The 16,974-nt window shown below is 57.1% G+C and overlaps 1 protein-coding gene across 3 annotated transcripts in view; it reads left to right on the top strand.

Moving 5' to 3' along the window:
- The window catches only part of SHANK3 (SH3 and multiple ankyrin repeat domains 3), a 51,323-nt gene that overhangs the window by 25,546 nt on the left and 8,803 nt on the right, over positions 1-16,974 (top strand). For all 3 annotated transcript variants that reach the window (XM_058567999.1, XM_058568001.1, XM_058568000.1), the window contains exons 18-20: positions 7,021-7,151; positions 7,788-7,872; positions 12,271-14,521. In XM_058567999.1, coding sequence (XP_058423982.1) covers positions 7,021-7,151; positions 7,788-7,872; positions 12,271-14,521 — 2,467 coding nt within the window. The remainder of the gene's footprint in view (positions 1-7,020; positions 7,152-7,787; positions 7,873-12,270; positions 14,522-16,974) is intronic.

Below are 16,974 nucleotides of genomic sequence, written 5' to 3'. Positions count from 1 at the left end.
TGGGCACAGTCCCAAGGTGACCGCCAAACGCCTCATTGTGGGAAGTCTCTGTACATGTGACTGTAGCAGCCTCATCACAGGCATGTCCAGGCATACATGAGTGTGTCCTCACATACGTGACAGTTAATAATGGGCATATCCTGACATACATGACCATCAGCATCCTCATTGTGGGCCTGTCCTGATGCACATGACTGTTAGCATGCTTTATTGTTCCATAATTGGAACCCAATCCTAGTCCCAGAGTTTGCTCTGGCTCTGTCATAGAAGGAACCCTGATCCTGGTTTTAGACTGAGCCCCAACCCTGGCTTCAGGCTTGGTTCTACCCCAGCCACAGAAAGAACACTTACTTGTCCCCCTGAGTTATTCCTGACCTTACTCGTGGACTGAGCCATGACCCTGGTCACAGGCTGAGCCATCCCCCTTCCAAGCAGGTACTCTCGACTGCAGTTTAGTTCAGTGTGGAGTACAGCCACCAAGATAGTCTGGGCTGACACGGTCAGGATTTTCTTCCCCATAAATATTCTGAATAAAATAAAATTTAAAAAACATACAGCCAAATCAAAACAAAGAAAGAGGAATTCCCCAGGTCTCAAAAGTGAAGAGAGAAATCAGAGTGAGAGGAAGCTGATGCTTCTATAGTTTGTGAGGGCTTGGGACAGGATAAAAATCCTAAGGGCAAGGGGTTGGGGTTCTGATGCCCCCACAGAGCCAAGAGATGTGGCTGTGGACCCACAAGAAGTGAGAAAGCTAGAACCAAGCCCAAGAACTGGAATTAGCATCAAAAGAACTGGAAATCATAGAATATGAAAGAGACAAAATAAGGTTTAAATATAAAGTTTAAGAGACCTAACGGAACTCATAACGAAAGAACAGGACAGTACAAAAAAAGAATAAGCAAGTTATAAAAGGATCCCTAAAGAACTGTTATTGAAACAAAAAGTATAGCCACTGAGATTAAAAATCCATGGCTGAAATAAACAGTATACTGGACCCAGCTGACAGAAGAAACAGTGAATCAGAAGATCTGAGGAAATGATCCAAAATATAGCACAGAAAGATAAGGAGGTACAAAATATCAAAGAGCAGATAAGAGAGACGGAGGACAAGTGAGAACCCCAGCCTACTGAGAGTGCCAGAGGGAAAGAGTAAACAGATTGGGGAAGAGGCAGTATGTGAAGAGTAAATGGCTAAGAATTTTCTAGAATCAAATAAGGACATGAGACTCCAGTTTGAAGTGTAAGTCCCAAGCAAGGAAATAAAAACAAATCTACATCTAGACCTAGCACAGTAAGACTTCACACCACCACTGACGAAAAGAAAAGTCTTAGCTCCCAGGGAAAGAGGCAGGTGACTTAGGAGCGGAGGTGAGACTGACAGCAGACTTCTCATCAGCAATAGTAGATACTAGAAGACAATGGAACAGGAACCTCAAAAAGTCTTGAGTCAAAATGCTTCTCCACCTAGAATTCTATACCCAGCTAAACCGCCCATTCAAGAGTGAGGCAGAGAAGCTAGCAGATTTCTGGCCCCAGGGTCACGAGGGTCCAAGGCTAGTCATGGGGAGCTGATTCACCACACGGATGGAGGATCCAAACTGATCAATAAACCAGTACCAATAGGCAGCTGGGGCTGGCTAGACACCAGACCAAGGCTCTGGTGAGTGGGTCCCAGGAGTCTCCTTCCAGAGGCTGTCACATAGCCATGTTCAGCTGCACGTTCAGAAGGGATCTTCCTAGTTCTGCACAAAGCGGTGCTTGGGCAGCCTGAGAGCTGTACTGTGGGGACCCAGGGACTCTGCCCTGTGGAAGCAGAAGAATTGCCTTCTGCTCTCTGGGCTGCTTCTGTCTGAAGAAACCAGTGAAGGGAAGAGCCTCCTCCTCCTCTGCTCTGGTCTGGGGCATTCCCTCTGCTGCTGCATAGCAGGGTTGCTCTGCAGACCCTTGTCTTCCAGGAGGCTCACTTGCAGCCTCAGGTCAGCATCATTTTCACCAGCTTTTCCCTGAGCAGAGTCTGGGGGAGGATGAAGGGACAGCTTAGCATAGAGCCTCCGTCCACACTGCTGAGTGAGGAGTCACAGCCTTTGTTGAAGCTGGACCCAGACTCTTTACGTTGCTCTGTTCAGAGAAGGAGAAGCCGCTCCTGCCCCCAGACAGCTGAACTGGGAAGCTAGCCCACTTGCTGACCTTCTGACTAGTCCCTTGTAGAAACGCCTGGTTTGTGGAAGCCAGGCCAGCATCAGGGTTTCCCCAGGTACCCACGGTCCAGCGTTTGTGCTTTTAAAGGAGAGAAGTAAGACCTCTTGGTTCATTGCCAGCATAAACACGTCAGTTCTGTGTCATACTGTCAAGAGCTGATAGAACCCTTCAGGATCCTGTAGTCTATTGAGAAGATGACCTGAACACCTGGAAAGAAAGGAAAATGTGAGGTGACAGAAGAAGCAAGTGGCAAGGGTGGGGGCTCATGCCCAGGTGGCTGTTTGCTGCTCAGAGAGCATGGGGGAGGAGTAAGGTCCTGCAGGAGAAAGAGGCGGGAGAGAGCATCCTGGTGGCGATGGTGTGAGCACAGGCAGCGCCCAGCCAGTGAAGGGTGGAGGTAGCTGCCAGAGATGGGATTGAGAGGAAGCATTGGGGTAGAGACCTTCCTCATGAGACAGGTGGGAGGAGGAGGAGGAAGGGCACACACCCCTAGTGCCCTTGAGCACTGGGGCTCCTCACAGTCACCACGTGCTCATCCGCTCAGCTTGAATCAAGGATGTGCTGAGGCTGCAGAGGTCAGTAGAGACTCAGGCCAGGGAGGGCCCTGGAGGGTCCAAACCCCTCCTGTTCACCCACTTTCCCATGAGAAATCTGGAACTTCTGGGTCCCTTTTTCTTTTGTGATGAGAATGTCAGGCAGGTGCCACACCAGTGTGCGGTCCCTGACTGACCTCGATCTGGCAAACACAGTGACCTGCCCTTTGTTGCACACACACTGCTCAGAATGCTCAAGGGCGACCACCGTAGCCATCAGTGCCTCTGAACTTGGTTTTTGTGGGTTTTGCCTTTTTTCTTAACAAACATTTGACAGAACCAAGTGTGATTTAGTTGTGCGTGGACGTCTCCACATGTGTGTGCATGGCTGTGCATGCATGTGCTCAGGCGTGCGTGGATGTGAACAAGCATGTGTGGATGTGCACAAGCATGCATGTGTGTGCATGTGGGCGTGCATGCACATGCATGTGTGCACATGTGTGAGTGAAAGTGCACAAGCATGTGTGCATCTGTGCATGTGCGTGTGTACACACACACAAGCACACATCCCTGCTTGTAGTTTCCACCTTGAATTTCAAGTTGTGTACTGACTGGCATTTGCCAGATTTGCCACTCACGGTCTGAGAGGGAGGTGTAGGCCCCGGGCTGTGGGGGATCTGGGAGGTCCTGGTTGTTGGGAGGGGTGGAGGTGGGAAAGATGGGGAGTGGGGCCCAGTGTGGGGGAAGAAGCCTGCCTCTTACCCCCCTGCTCTGTTTCTTGATTCCAAGCCTCCATTCGGAGAAGGAAGGGGGGTGAGTCATCTGCTGTGTTCCCAGGTCCAGCCCTACCTGACCCTTGTCCGGGGAAGAAACTGGTGTGCGAGGAGGTTCCAGTTCAAATCAGGGTGGTCTGGAAGCCTGGGCTGTGCCCTCCTGTTGGTCTTCTCTCTGGGGATCTGCTGGGGGCACAGTAGAAGGACCTAGGAAGGGATGGATGGGAGTTCCCAGGGGTGTGGCCATCTGGGGACTTGATAGTGAGGCAAAGCCACAGGCCTTGGGGGCTCAGGTGAGCTGGGGGACATGAGAGCCGAGGAGGCAGCCTGGTGAGGCAGAGCTGGGAGATCCTCCTGGTGGAGGCCATAGCATGTGCCATGGCCTGAGGCTGGGGAGGGGAAGAGTTCAGAGGGCCCAGCTCTGGAGCTCGCTCTGGGAGCATGGTGACTGGGCATGGGAGCAGGAGTGTCGGGTGCTCAGCTCCGGCCCATGTTGCTTCTTTCTGCCCATTCTCTGGGGGCTCCTTGTTGCTGGTATGTGGGTCTCATTTCTGTGCTGATCTGTTGTGGGGTCAAGCCCAGTGCTGACAGTCCCTTCAGAGCAGGGGTCTGCACCCCAAAACCTTGGGGAGGGAGCTTGGAGCTCCCTGCCTAGCATCACCCAGGCTGTTGCCTTCACCACTCCCTGCTCGTCCCTTTAGGCCTCGCCTTCTGTATCCTTTGAGGCTCCTTTCTGTGTGTCCTTTGTGTCCAGCCTGACTTCAAGGGACGCAGCATCGTGTGGGGACAGAGTCTGGGCCTGGGCCCTGAGGTCCTGGTGAGATCTCAGGGCCTGGCCTCTGCCAGCCTCCTCCACCTTTCGGGTGGACAGGAGCCTCTTTTTCTGCTGCACAGGAGTCAGGGCCAGAAGGAAGCCAGAGGGGGCTTCATGGCCTCAGCCGCGTGTGTTCACTCGTTTGTCCATGTGCCTGGTGCCCACCCATCCCTCACTCCGGGATCCACTGGGCCTTCCCTGTGCCGGGGACGCAGTTGTCCCATCTGTCTCAGCCCAGGCTCTTCTGCGTGACCTGCAGTCTCACCCTCTGAATCCTGTTGCCCTGGCACCCCAGGTGAAGTGCCTTCCTCAGTGTCTTTTCGGGTATTAAAAACATGACTAGGTCTCCTCTGGGGACACTTTTCTTCACACCTTTGAGGCAGACACACAGGCTATTTCTGGAGTATTTTGGTTCTGTCTTCAGCTCATTAGCGGGACTCCCAGGGTGCTGTGCTGTGGCCTGTGTGCTGCTTCCAGTTGTAGGGGCAGTGATGGGCGATTCACCACCCCCGCAGGCCCCTTGTCCCTGCTTGGGTCCTGGCAGTTCAAACAGCTGCACACCCAGCTGTGTCTGCACCATGTGTCGTGTATTGACAGCCAGTGTACATGAGGCTGCTGGGAGTGACCAGTTACCAGCACCCCAAATCTGGTTCCAAATGGGCTTCAGTTCCTTTTTTAAGTATCTAAAATCATTTATTTAAGAATATATTTTCTACTTTTGTTGGCGATTGGTTTCAACCTCACCAGCTTGTAGTTTGCACAATTCTTGATTCTTTCCCTATTGAAAATAATTCTCGTCTGGCCCAGCACCATCGCCCCATGGCCAACAATGTTTGCTTTGCTAACTTCCTGTGCACACTGCTTTGGGTCTCTGGGATTGAGTTCTGGACCTAGAGATGCAGCCTTTAACGCACAGCTCAGGTGAGAATGTGCCATGTGTCCCACGGAAATGTCTTCTCTCCGCTCCTGTCTTTCTGTCTGCGGTTTCTGGATAGCATGGTAGTTAAGTCTGGTCTCTTACTAGTTAGATCTATGATCTGGGGCAGTTTATCTTTCTCAGATCATCAGTTTCTTCTTGGGGAAAATGAGGGCAATAATAGTATCTTCTTCATGTGGTTGTTGTGGGATGAAAGGAGAGGATTCACGTGACGCTCTTCTAACTCTGGAAATCACCAAGGACTTAACAAATGGTGGTGATCGTGGTTTCAGCTTTCAAAAGGGAATTGTTCACTTCATTACAGAAACAAACAGGAAGACCCCTCTAATGAGCCCTCCCTGGTCTGCACCTGGGCCCAGGCGCCTGGTGGTGCTGGGAGCCGTGCACAGGCCCAGTGAGCCAGTCTGTAGGTGGAGCATGTTTTGCTGGTGCATTGTAACATTGGTTGAACTCCTATATTATCCAGGGCCCAGGCTGGATGCTCGGGGCATATAGGAGAGGGTATTTGCTCTCCTTCCAGGAGCCCATGAGCTGTTGGGGGAGGTGAGGTGCAGACCTGAAGAACTATAGCAGGTGTGTCCTCCGTGCTTGCGCTGAGCCAGGCACAGCTGGAGCACTGATGTCTGTGCTCATTCTCACAACAGACACTGAAGCAGGTGCCATTTTATGCCTGTTTTATCAGATAAGGAAACCGTCACAAAGAGGTTAAATCAGGACAGAGTCAGTGTACGTGGTGGGTCTGGTCGGGGTTGGGTACTGGACATCTCAGAGGAGTTTTACTTTCCCACAGCAGTTGCTGAGCGGGGTGCAGAGGTGGAGGTGTCGAGGCTGACCACAGAAGTTCTCCACGGGCGCTCTGAGAGGCAAAGGACAAGCGTGGCCAGACGCGTGGTCCTCTGGGGATGCCCCGAGAGTTGGGAAGGGCTTGGGGATTTGGAGCCTGAGTGATGGGTGGGGTGAGGTGGGACTACTGAATGACTACCCAGGCATCAGCCCCCTGGGCCTTCCTCACCCCTTCTTGATTCTCTGGCTATGACTGCTTTCTGAGGGGCTGGCAGAAGCCCCTTGAGCACTGTGCCTCCCAACATCCTCCTCTCTTCTTGGCACTTCCCACCCTGGGGCTGCTTTTCCTCCGATGATGGTGCTTTGGCCTCCTGATCTGCATAGAGCCATTTTTTTAGGTCCCTAGCCTGGGGTGGTGAGCTCAGTTTTTAGCAAGTATCCACCATTCATTCATTCTTGGTTTATTCATGTCTTTTGTGGGCACCTGCTGTACATCAGGGTCTGTCCTAGGGCTGCAGTCCCGCCAGGAACAGCTTGTCTTTTGGTCAGTGGGGGCACAGATAGATGATGCCGTGTGCTGAGGAGAAAAGGGAAAGGGCAAAGGAGACAGTGAAATTCAGGAAGACTGGGCTCTAAACAGTTTGTCTCCACCCTGGTCCTCTCCCTAATGGTCAGTTAGGCTTTCCCTGGAGATGGGTCTGTTGGGTCTCCTGGAGCCTCCCTGAGGATGGAGAGGCCAGGCTGGAGCAGGGTCTGGGTTCTGGTGTGAGGGGCTTGGGTGGATGCAAGTTGTGGGGCCTCCCCATCTCAGGTCTGCATGCCTTGGGGAGTGAGGGGCCTGCGGTGGGCAGAGCCCCTGTGGCCTCTGTCCGCAGCACTGGGTGGACCAGCCTTGGGAGGCAGACGCAGCAGTGGGGCTGCAGAGGGCTGTAGCCGGCTCAAGGTCCAGGTGGCTGAGATGGTGCCTCCTTGGCTGTGCAGAGAAACTGGACGAGATTCTGGCGGCTGCTGCAGAGCCGACACTGAGACCAGACATCGCGGATGCCGACTCAAGAGCTGCCACTGTCAAACAGCGGCCCACTAGTCGGAGGATCACCCCTGCTGAGATCAGTGTAAGCCAGCCAGGCAGCTGAGGGGACTGGGGGACGGGTGGGGCATGGAGTCAGAGTGCCATGTCCCCAAACTGGGTGTTTGTGCATTTTTCTGGGGTGGGGCGTCCATCTATCCTGGATCCCACTCTCCAGGGGTGGGAGTGAAGGACCCCACGGCCTCTCCCAGAGACACGTGGACCCATCTCAGCCCCCAGAATGGCCATAGGTCAACACGTGCTGAGTCCTCACCCCTGGCTGTGGCTTTTGGTGCCTCCTGCCTTAGGCAGGTTCTGGGCCACACCCAGGACCACCTAGAGCACCCCAGCCCTGTGTACCCCCACCCACTCCTCTCACTTGGTGCCTCTGGGCCACTCCCCCGGCTTCACCTGGCCATACCCAGGGCATCTGTCTGCTCTGGCCCCGTCTGCATCAACCCTGCCCAGCACTGTTTATGCCCGGCCCCCACTGGCTGTGTCCCTGCTCCCTGGGGGCAGGACCTGGGTCTGATTCCTGCGTCAGGCACTTCGGGCACCAGCACTGTTGGAATTAGTGCATGGGGTGTCTTATCTCAGGCTTAGGAGGAGGATGGGTGGGGCTGGATGGAGAACTGGGGGCCCCAATGCTTAGAACCTCCATATAACCCCCCAACTCCCACAGTCATTGTTTGAGCGCCAGGGCCTCCCAGGCCCAGAGAAGCTGCCGGGCTCCTTGCGGAAGGGGATTCCACGGACCAAGTCTGTAGGTACGGCTGGGCTGGGGACTGCACGGGACGGGGAAGAATGGGGCTGGGGCCGGGGTGAATGTGGGGCTGGAGGACCCTGTCTCTCACCCTTCAACAGGGGTTTCCAGTTTCCCTCTGAGTCCTGCCTCTCTCTGGCCCCAGCCCAGGAATCTCATTTGTTTGTGGACATATGTGGGGGTCAGTCCTTCCAACCCAGAGATACTTTGCTGAGAGAGATCCTTAAGGCTCCCCCGCATCTACCGCTCCCCGTCCAGTGGGCACCCCCCATCCTGTACTTCCCACTGACACCAGCATCCCTGTCTCTGGGTCTTCCATCTCCTATCCTGGCTGCTCCCTCTGCAGCTTGAGTACATGTCAAGGTTCTGATCCTAAAACTACCCTCCCCTTGAACCTGCCCCCCACCCCCAGGTATTGCTCTCTCTCTCCTCTCCTTCACAGCCTATTTTCTCCAAAAGTCACCTGTACTAGCTGTCTCCCGTCCACCACCCTCTCCTCAGCCTGGGGCAGGCTAGCTCTGTCCATACCTAAACTGAAATAGCTCCCACCAGGGTCACCAACGGTTTCCAGGGCATTCCTCCCAGTGGACACATGACCAGCCCTCCTCTTAGTGACCTCAGTTGGCATTTGATTTTTCTGCTCCATCCTCCATGAAACTCGCCTCCCCAGGCTGTAGGACAACACTTCCTGGCTTCCCCCTCAGTTCTCAGGCTGCACCTGTTCAGTCCTCGCCACCACACCGAATGTGGGTCCTTCTCAAGGCTGTGTCCTTAGCCTCTTTACCTTCTGCCCCTGTCTCCTTGGGGCCTCATCTGACCCCAGCTGCTGTCAGGCCCCACACTTAGCCATCTCCTCTTTTGACCCAGACTGGGTCATCTAACAAGCTCCACCCACCACTCATCCCTCTAGGTGTCCATTCCCCCATCACCCGCCCATCTGTCCATCTACCCCAAGACCTGTCCACTTTTCTGTCCACCTGTCATCCATCCATCCATGTACACCCCACCACACCCACCATCAGAGTCAATGCCTCGTCAGCACTTACTACAACTCTGTTTTATGCACACTGGCTCATTCATTCACTACCTACAGTAAGCCTGCTGAGGTAACACTACTAGTGCCTCTGTATTACAGATGAAACCGAGGCAGAGGTAAAATGACTTGTTTAAGGTCACACAGCTGCCATACCTGTCTCCTCTTTACTCATCTGGCCAACCAGCTGCCCAAACCCCAATCCCTCATTCATCCCGGGACCTGCTGATTGATGCCCACTCTAGGCTGACCCTGGGCAGGGTCTGGGGGCTCGGGGGGTGGAAGTGACACGTCTGCAGAAAGCTCAGCAGTGACGGTGAGTGAAGGGGCAGGTGCAGGTGGAGCCAACTAGGGAACATCAACCACATCCGGGCCTCCTGGAGGGCTGGAAGGGGTGTTTGAACTTAGACGTGCAGGATGAGTGGGGTTTCTGGGAGATGATCGGGTGAATTGCTGACAGAGGCCCTTGTGTCTTGCATGCTTCTCCAGGGACTGCTGTGGGTCATTTCTGTAAGAGGGGCGGTGGGGAAGAGGGCAGATGAGCCTGCAGCTACTTGGAGCCGACAGGCACTATACCCCCGCCCCCCTGGCCTAAACACTGGGCATCCTCTGTGGTTTCCTCCTTGTTCTCTGCCTCCTCACATGCCTTGCAGCCCTGCCCAGGCCCGGCCTTGCTGTCTTGCACCTAGACCATAGCTTTGGTCTCCTCATGACCTCCTGCCCCACCTCCACCCTCTAGTCCATCCCTTTGGCCAAAGGGGGCTTTCTGCAAAGTAGATTATCACCCTGAAGCCCTCTAGTTGACCCTCTGTGGGCTCCTTATTGCCTTGGGGCCCTGGAGACCAGCCCCAGCCCTCTCCTGCTTCATCTGGGGGACATTTGTCTCCACCTCCCTCTGACCTGAGTCTGCTAGCACCTGCTGTTCTCCACCTGCCCTCATTCTGCCCAGATGGCCTGTCCCTCAGCTCTGTCCAGTCCCAGGACTGACCGCAGCAGGTCCAGATCTAAGTGCCCGCCCTGCAGGATGTGAGCCTCTCAGTGGGCATTGCCAACTCTTCCACACTCATTCCTCCTGCACGAGCTGAGAGGGGCTTGTCTTTAATCCCCCTGGCCTGCTGCTCGTTGCCACCATGAATGCTGGGTAAGGTGTCAGACTCCTGGGGCTCCCCACCTTGTTCTGGCTGTGTGGCCCTGGACACACAATTCAATCCTTGAAACCTCAGGGTCCTGATCCATAAACATGGGGACCATCTAGTACCTACTTCCGAGGCCACTCTGAGGCCCACCTAGTGGGCTGTACTCACAGGCCGACTGCCGAGCTCAGCAGCGACTGCTTGTGTTGTTGGTGGATGTAGGTCCTGCATCTTGAGGCTGGCATACAGTAGTACAGAAATACTCGCTGCTGTTATTTGGACAGAGGGCCTTAGCCCCACCCCAGATGGGATCAGAACAGATTCCCCACTTCATCCCGAGGCAAGGGACTTGTCTTCACCCTAAATTGGAACTTGGCCTGCCAAACTGCCTGCATCCTCTAGGAGCACTAGCTTTTGCCTTGTAGCTCTGTCTCACACACAGGCTTGTGGTGTTCAGTGCATGTTTGTAGCTGTGCAAAAAATGCAGTGGGGAGGAGACCCAGCACGAACCTGGAATAGATTCTGTGTCCAGTGGCAGGGGTGGAAGGCAGACCTAGAAATGATGATGACGATGACTTCAGCCGCCTTCCTTCCTGAGACGCTTGTACGTGCTTACCCTGTGCTGTAAACTTTAAATGGCTTCAGTTCACACAGCCCCGCAATGGGGGTGGGCAGTTCTCCTGAGATGAGGAAACTGAAGTGCCAAGAGGTTAAGGAACGTCAGAGAGTAACTGACAGAGCTAGAATTCAAGCTTAAGTCTTTACACAGAAGCCCACCCTTGTTGTGCCCGGGATTACAAGAGCTATTACGCAGGACAAGATGCAGAAAGTGTGGTGTGGGAGGCCTGGTGAGAGCACCGTGGTGGCTCAAGGAGGAGGTGGTTGGGAACAGGCAGTCTGCATCGTGGTGAGTTCACACACATGTGACCAAACCCACAGTGAGGCCAGGTGTAGATTCCCAAGGCCTCCACCAGAGACCTGTGTGTGTCAGCATGGAGGAGCCATTCATCCACTCTCTTTGCATTGGGCTAACACCTGCAGCCTAACTGAACACACCTGCAGCACAGGTGTCCACATTGTGTCCACAAGGACATTTGGGAGGTCCTGCCAGGTTTTAGCTAGGCAGCAGAACGATGAGTGCCCTGAACACTCCAGCCCTGCTCTTGCACAGATCCTAACGACATCTGGCAGAATGGGGTTCTTCTTAAGCCTGTGTTGCCCATGAACTGAGGCTCAAAGGGGCTCAGGGCCTGGCCTGGGGTCACACAGCCAATAGGGGGTAAAAATAAAGCATGTCTCAGGTGCTCAGCCTGCAGTTCCATTTTACTCCTTCCTCCCTCCCACCCAACCTTACTGAATTTCAGCTGCTAGGGTTACGGCAGTGACCTCCTGGCAGCCTCTCCCAGTCCAGTCCACACGGGTCTCTGGGATGGAGCCTCTCAGGGCTTCTCTTTTCACAAAGCCCCACCCCACCTGGATGTCAGCTCTCTTTTTGCCGCATGCATGGCCCTGCGGGCAACAGTCCTGCTGCCCCATTGTCTACAGTCAGTGTATCACTCCTGCTCTGGGAGAGCATCCCTGTCATTTCTGACCATCTCCCTCCCACCTATGGTTGCCACCTGGGCCTCTCAATGACACCTGCTGGTTCCACTGCTGGTGGTTGTGAGGTGTGGCCTTGCTCAGTCTTGGTGGGAAGCGCTGCACATGGTGGTGGTGCTGGTGGTGGTGGGGAACATTCCCTACCCTCTTGGGATGTCGTCTTTGGGTCCTGTCCATGTCTTGGCACCAAGCAGGGCAAAGTTTGGGTGCTTTCTCAGAGCATCTGCTGGTGGGGCCCTCCTCTACCCTATATCTGAACCGACACCTCTCCCTCATCTTTGCAAGAGCCTTCTCGATCCAGCACCGGGCTTGTGGTGCAGAGCCTGAAGGTTCAGGGACGACCCAGACTGGGGACCTTGCGCACATCCCCTCTTCTGAGCTCCCCGTACCCCACCTGCTCTCTAACCTGAGCCCCCCCTCCCGCCCTGACTCCCTCCTGCCTGCCAGGCTAGCGCCTGCCGCCAATTTCTAAGGGGTGTCCTCACAACCCTTGCGTCTGGGACCGCGGCTGCCCTGGGGTGGCGTTGGGGCAGGGCCGGCCTCTGCGAGGGGCGGGCGCCGGTGCCCAGAGGGGCCTCCTTGAAGGCACCGGCCTTCAGCGCCCCGACCCATCTCACCGGGCCCCCTCTGTCCGCAGGAGAGGATGAGAAGCTGGCGTCCCTGCTGGAGGGGCGCTTCCCGCGGAGCACGTCGATGCAGGATTCCGTGCGCGAGGGCCGCGGCATCCCGCCCCCGCCGCAGACCGCGCCGCCGCCACCCCCCACTCCCTACTACTTCGATTCGGGGCCGCCCCCCGCCTTCTCGCCGCCGCCTCCGCCGGGCCGCGGCTACGACACCGTGCGCTCCAGCTTCAAACCCGGCCTGGAGGCGCGCCTGGGCGCGGGGCCCACGGGCCTGTATGATGCTGGCGCGCCCTTGGGTCCGCTACCCTACCCTGAGAGGCAGAAGCGCGCGCGCTCCATGATCATCCTGCAGGACTCGGCGCCTGAGGCGGGCGACGCCCCCCGGCCCCCGCCAGCGGCCACCCCGCCAGAGCGCCCCAAGCGCCGGCCGCGGCCTCCGGGCTCAGACAGTCCCTACGCCAACCTGGGCGCCTTCAGCGCCAGCCTCTTCGCGCCGTCCAAGCCTCAGCGCCGCAAGAGCCCGCTGGTGAAGCAGCTGCAGGTGGAGGATGCTCAGGAGCGCGCGGCCCTGGCAGTGGGCAGCCCTGGTCCGGGCGGTGGCAGCTTTGCTCGCGAGCCCTCCCCAACACACCGCGGTCCTCGGCCGAGCGGCCTCGACTATGGCCCTGGGGACGGCCCCGGGCTCGCGTTCGGTGGCCCGGGCCCCGGTAAGGACCGGCGGCTGGAGGAGCGGCGCCGTTCCACCGTGTTCCTGTCGGTGGGAGCCATCGAAGGCAGCGCCCCCAGCGCGGACCTGCCCTCCCTGCAGCCCTCCCGCTCCATTGACGAGCGCCTTCTGGGGGCTGGCGCCACCACTGGCCGCGACCTGCTGCTGCCCTCTCCTGTCTCTGCTCTGAAGCCATTGGTCAGCGGCCCGAGCCTTGGGCCTTCGGGCTCCACCTTCATCCATCCACTCACCGGCAAACCCCTGGACCCCAGCTCTCCCCTGGCCCTTGCCCTGGCTGCCCGCGAGCGGGCTCTTGCCTCCCAGGCACCCTCCCGGTCGCCAACGCCTGTGCACAGCCCTGATGCTGACCGCCCTGGGCCCCTGTTTGTGGACGTCCAGGCGCGTGACTCTGAGCGAGGGGCTCTGGCCTCTCCTGCCTTCTCTCCGAGGAGCCCAGCTTGGGTTCCTGTGCCTGCTCGCAGAGAGCCAGAGAAAGCTCCTCGGGAAGAGAGGAAGTCGCCTGAGGACAAGAAGTCCATGATCCTCAGCGTCCTGGACACGTCCCTGCAGCGGCCAGCAGGCCTTATTGTCGTGCATGCCACCAGCAACGGGCAGGAGCCCAGTGGGCTAGGGGCTGAAGAGGAGCACCCGGGCACCTCAGAGCTGGCCCCGGCCCCCACGCAGTCAGCAGTGGTGGCAGAGCCCCTGCCTAGCCCCCGAGCCCAGCCCCCTGGCAGCACCCCGACAGACTCTGGGCCAGGCCAGGGCAGCTCAGAGGAGGAGCCAGAGCTGGTATTTGCTGTGAACCTGCCGCCCGCCCAGCTGTCCTCCAGCGACGAGGAGACCAGAGAGGAGCTGGCTCGCATTGGTCTGGTGCCACCCCCCGAAGAGTTTGCCAACGGGGTCCTGCTGGCCACCCCACTTCCTGGCCCAGGTCCCTCGCCCACCACGGTGCCAGGTCCGGCCTCAGGGAAGCCGAGCAGCGAGCCACCCCCCGCCCCCGAATCTGCCGCAGACTCAGGAGTGGAGGAGGCCGACACGCGCAGCTCTAGTGACCCACACCTGGAGACCACGAGCACTATCTCCACGGTGTCCAGCATGTCCACCCTGAGTTCCGAGAGTGGGGAACTCACCGACACTCACACCTCCTTCGCCGACGGACACACTTTTCTACTCGAGAAGCCGCCAGTGCCTCCCAAGCCCAAGCTCAAGTCCCCACTGGGGAAGGGGCCGGTGACCTTCAGGGACCCGCTGCTGAAGCAGTCCTCGGACAGCGAGCTCATGGCCCAGCAGCACCATGCCGCCTCTGCCGGGTTGACCTCTGCCGCCGGGCCTGCTCGCCCTCGCTACCTCTTCCAGAGAAGGTCCAAGCTGTGGGGGGACCCCGTGGAGAGCCGGGGGCTCCCCGGGCCCGAAGACGACAAACCAACTGTGATCAGTGAGCTCAGCTCCCGCCTGCAGCAGCTGAACAAAGATACACGCTCGCTGGGGGAGGAGCCTGCTGGCGGCCTGGGCGGCCTGCTGGACCCTGCCAAGAAGTCGCCCATCGCAGCAGCTCGGTGAGCAGGGCAGTGTGGGGAGGGTCTTGTCCCACGTCCATGGCCCCCCTTGTATTCTTCCTCTTGTCTATCCACAGTTCCCTCTGTTCCCCCTTCACGGCCCATTCTGTCCGATCCCTCACCTGTCCGTGGCACCCCCACTTCCCCCGTCCCCCTCTCTGTCCTTTATCTGGCCTTTCTTTGTCTGTCTGAGACAGAAGGCTCTTTCAGAGATCTGAAATATCAGGGCTGCTGTTCTCGCTATTCCTGTTGGTGCTGGGAGTGGGAGCTGGGCAGCCATCAGAGACCCAGGCCGGGCGTGAGCACCTCCACAGCCCTTCTGGAGGCTCCCTGCCCTAGTGGTTCCTGCAGCCTCTCACTCTCCTGCTCCTGACCAAAGCTGCCTCTCTCATTAAGGGTCATTCTGTGGTCTGCTCTGGAGTTGCAACGATCCCCCCTCCCTCAGCTATTTGGCTTTTCTGTGGCCTTGTGCACCCCCTTTCCTCCCTGTGGCCACGTGGCTGCCCCGTGTGGCTGGTCACATTTCCTGTAGCTGCCTCCTGCCTTGCTTCCTTTTGAGGCTTAGAGTATAGTGGTTCCTTTTCCTTTTGGGACCTGCCACCAGCTTCCTATTTTCTGTCCCAGAAACATTGTCTCTCGGTACCACCTGAGTCCCTTAAACACAGGCTCTTGTGTATGATTTTCAAAATGCCATTCTTAGATGGGAGTCACCCCATCTCTCAGCACCCTTCATCTACCCTCTCACCTTCTCCATACCTTCCCCGTCTCTGTCTGTCCTCCCCACCCACCCAGGGTGGGGACTTGAAGAGGCCACACTGTGCTTTGGAAATGGCAGGGAGGCACTGGCTTGTTGGGAGGGGCTGAGCAGGGGGCTGGGGTGCTACTCTGGCTGAAGCTGCCAGAGCCCCTGGACTGATCCCTTGGATCTTTCCTTGAAGACCCCATTCCCAAGGCTCTGCCCCCAAAGGGGACCCCCTTGGCCTGTGGACTCCAGGGATGCTGGTGGGGGAGCTGGTTCCTGCCCATGGGTGCTGGGCTGAGGCAGAGCTGGTCATCCCTTGGCCGGTCCTTATCTGCCTTTTTCAAGTTGCCTTTGCCTTCTCTGACTCTTAGGCCCTCGTCCCCCTGTTCTGGCTTTGGGGGAGTGTGTGGGGTGCCACCTCCTGACTCCTCCTTTTTGCTACTCTGAAGACCACCCTAGTGGGCCCTTTCCAGTTAACCTTGGAAGGCAGAGTTCATAAAGCAGTGAGGGACTTAGGTCTTACTCATAGGGCTTGTCTGATCTACCTTCTTCCAGTTAAAGGTTCAAAAGATACGTGGGGGCTTGGGAAGCTCATCATGCCTCTCCTAAGTGGTCCAGGAAGGCTGCCCTCCAGCTTCTGTCATCCCATGGGCTTGCTCTGGGGCCCTCTCCCCTTCTTGCCTCCTCCAGCTCCCAGATGAATGTGAAAGCCCTCTTCTCAGCAGGGTAGTGTTGAAAGTGTTAGAGTGGGTGTTACAGGTGTGGCCAGGGGTGTCCAGTTAAGATGAACAGCCCAGGTCCTAGGGTCCTGGGTTTCTGTAGGATCAGACCCCTGAGGGTGGGGCTTCCCTGACCTGGCCTCGACCAGCCCCCATCTTCGCTCTGCTCCTTCTCTCTCTGTCCCTCTGTCCCCTTGGTCCCAATGAGCCTCGACCAGCCCCCATCTTCACTCTGCTCCTCCTCCCTCCGTCCCGTTGGTCCCCGTGAAGTTAAAGCCATTTAAGGTGGGCAGCACAGCGCAGGCCCTCAATAAACATTTTCTAAATGGATGAAAGAACGAAGAAACATTCAAGTGCCGTCTTTTGTGGTCTGAGGTCTTGGAGGTTGTCCTGAGGCTCAGGACAAGTCCTACAGGACAGACACATGACTCCGATTTACTGGGTGTCGCACCCCCCCCCCCCGGCCCCCGCCTCCACCTCCACCATCAGGCTCAGGTGAGCCCAGGTCTTGTCCTTCGTTCTGCTGGCCCCCAGGGGGCGGCTGGGGCAGTCGCAGGGCAGGATGGAGGTGACTGCTCGGCTGGCATCTTCCAGCATGCCCGTCTAAACTCATCTTCTGCATCTCTCATCTGTGAGGTTGAGGCTGTCTTGTCCCAGGGCTTTGCGCTGGGCCGGGACCCTGTATTTGTTTTCTTTCTTGGACGTGGAGTGGAGAAGGGCGAGACTGGCGGTTCCAACCTTTCCATTCCGTCTGTCCCGCACGCCCACTGGAAAGTGAGCCTCTTTGCCTCAGTAGTTCCTGCAAAATACCAGTCTCTGACTGGCTTCATGTGTGTCCCCTGCTTTCCCCTGAACCATCACTGGGTTCAGGGAGACTCAGGGCTGTCATTTGCTATGCCTGAGTCATATGCTCTCCTCGGAGCTGGGGCATGGGGTCAGCCCTCCGAGCAAACAGGTGCTGAGGAGGAGGGGAGGGTGGTTCTCCAAAGGAA

The sequence above is a fragment of the Diceros bicornis genome, chromosome 25 (genome assembly GCF_020826845.1).
Source record: "Diceros bicornis minor isolate mBicDic1 chromosome 25, mDicBic1.mat.cur, whole genome shotgun sequence".
NCBI classification, from domain to species: domain Eukaryota; kingdom Metazoa; phylum Chordata; class Mammalia; order Perissodactyla; family Rhinocerotidae; genus Diceros; species Diceros bicornis.
The sequence above is the reverse complement of the archived record's forward strand: the minus strand, read 5'-3'. Positions and strand labels throughout refer to the sequence as shown.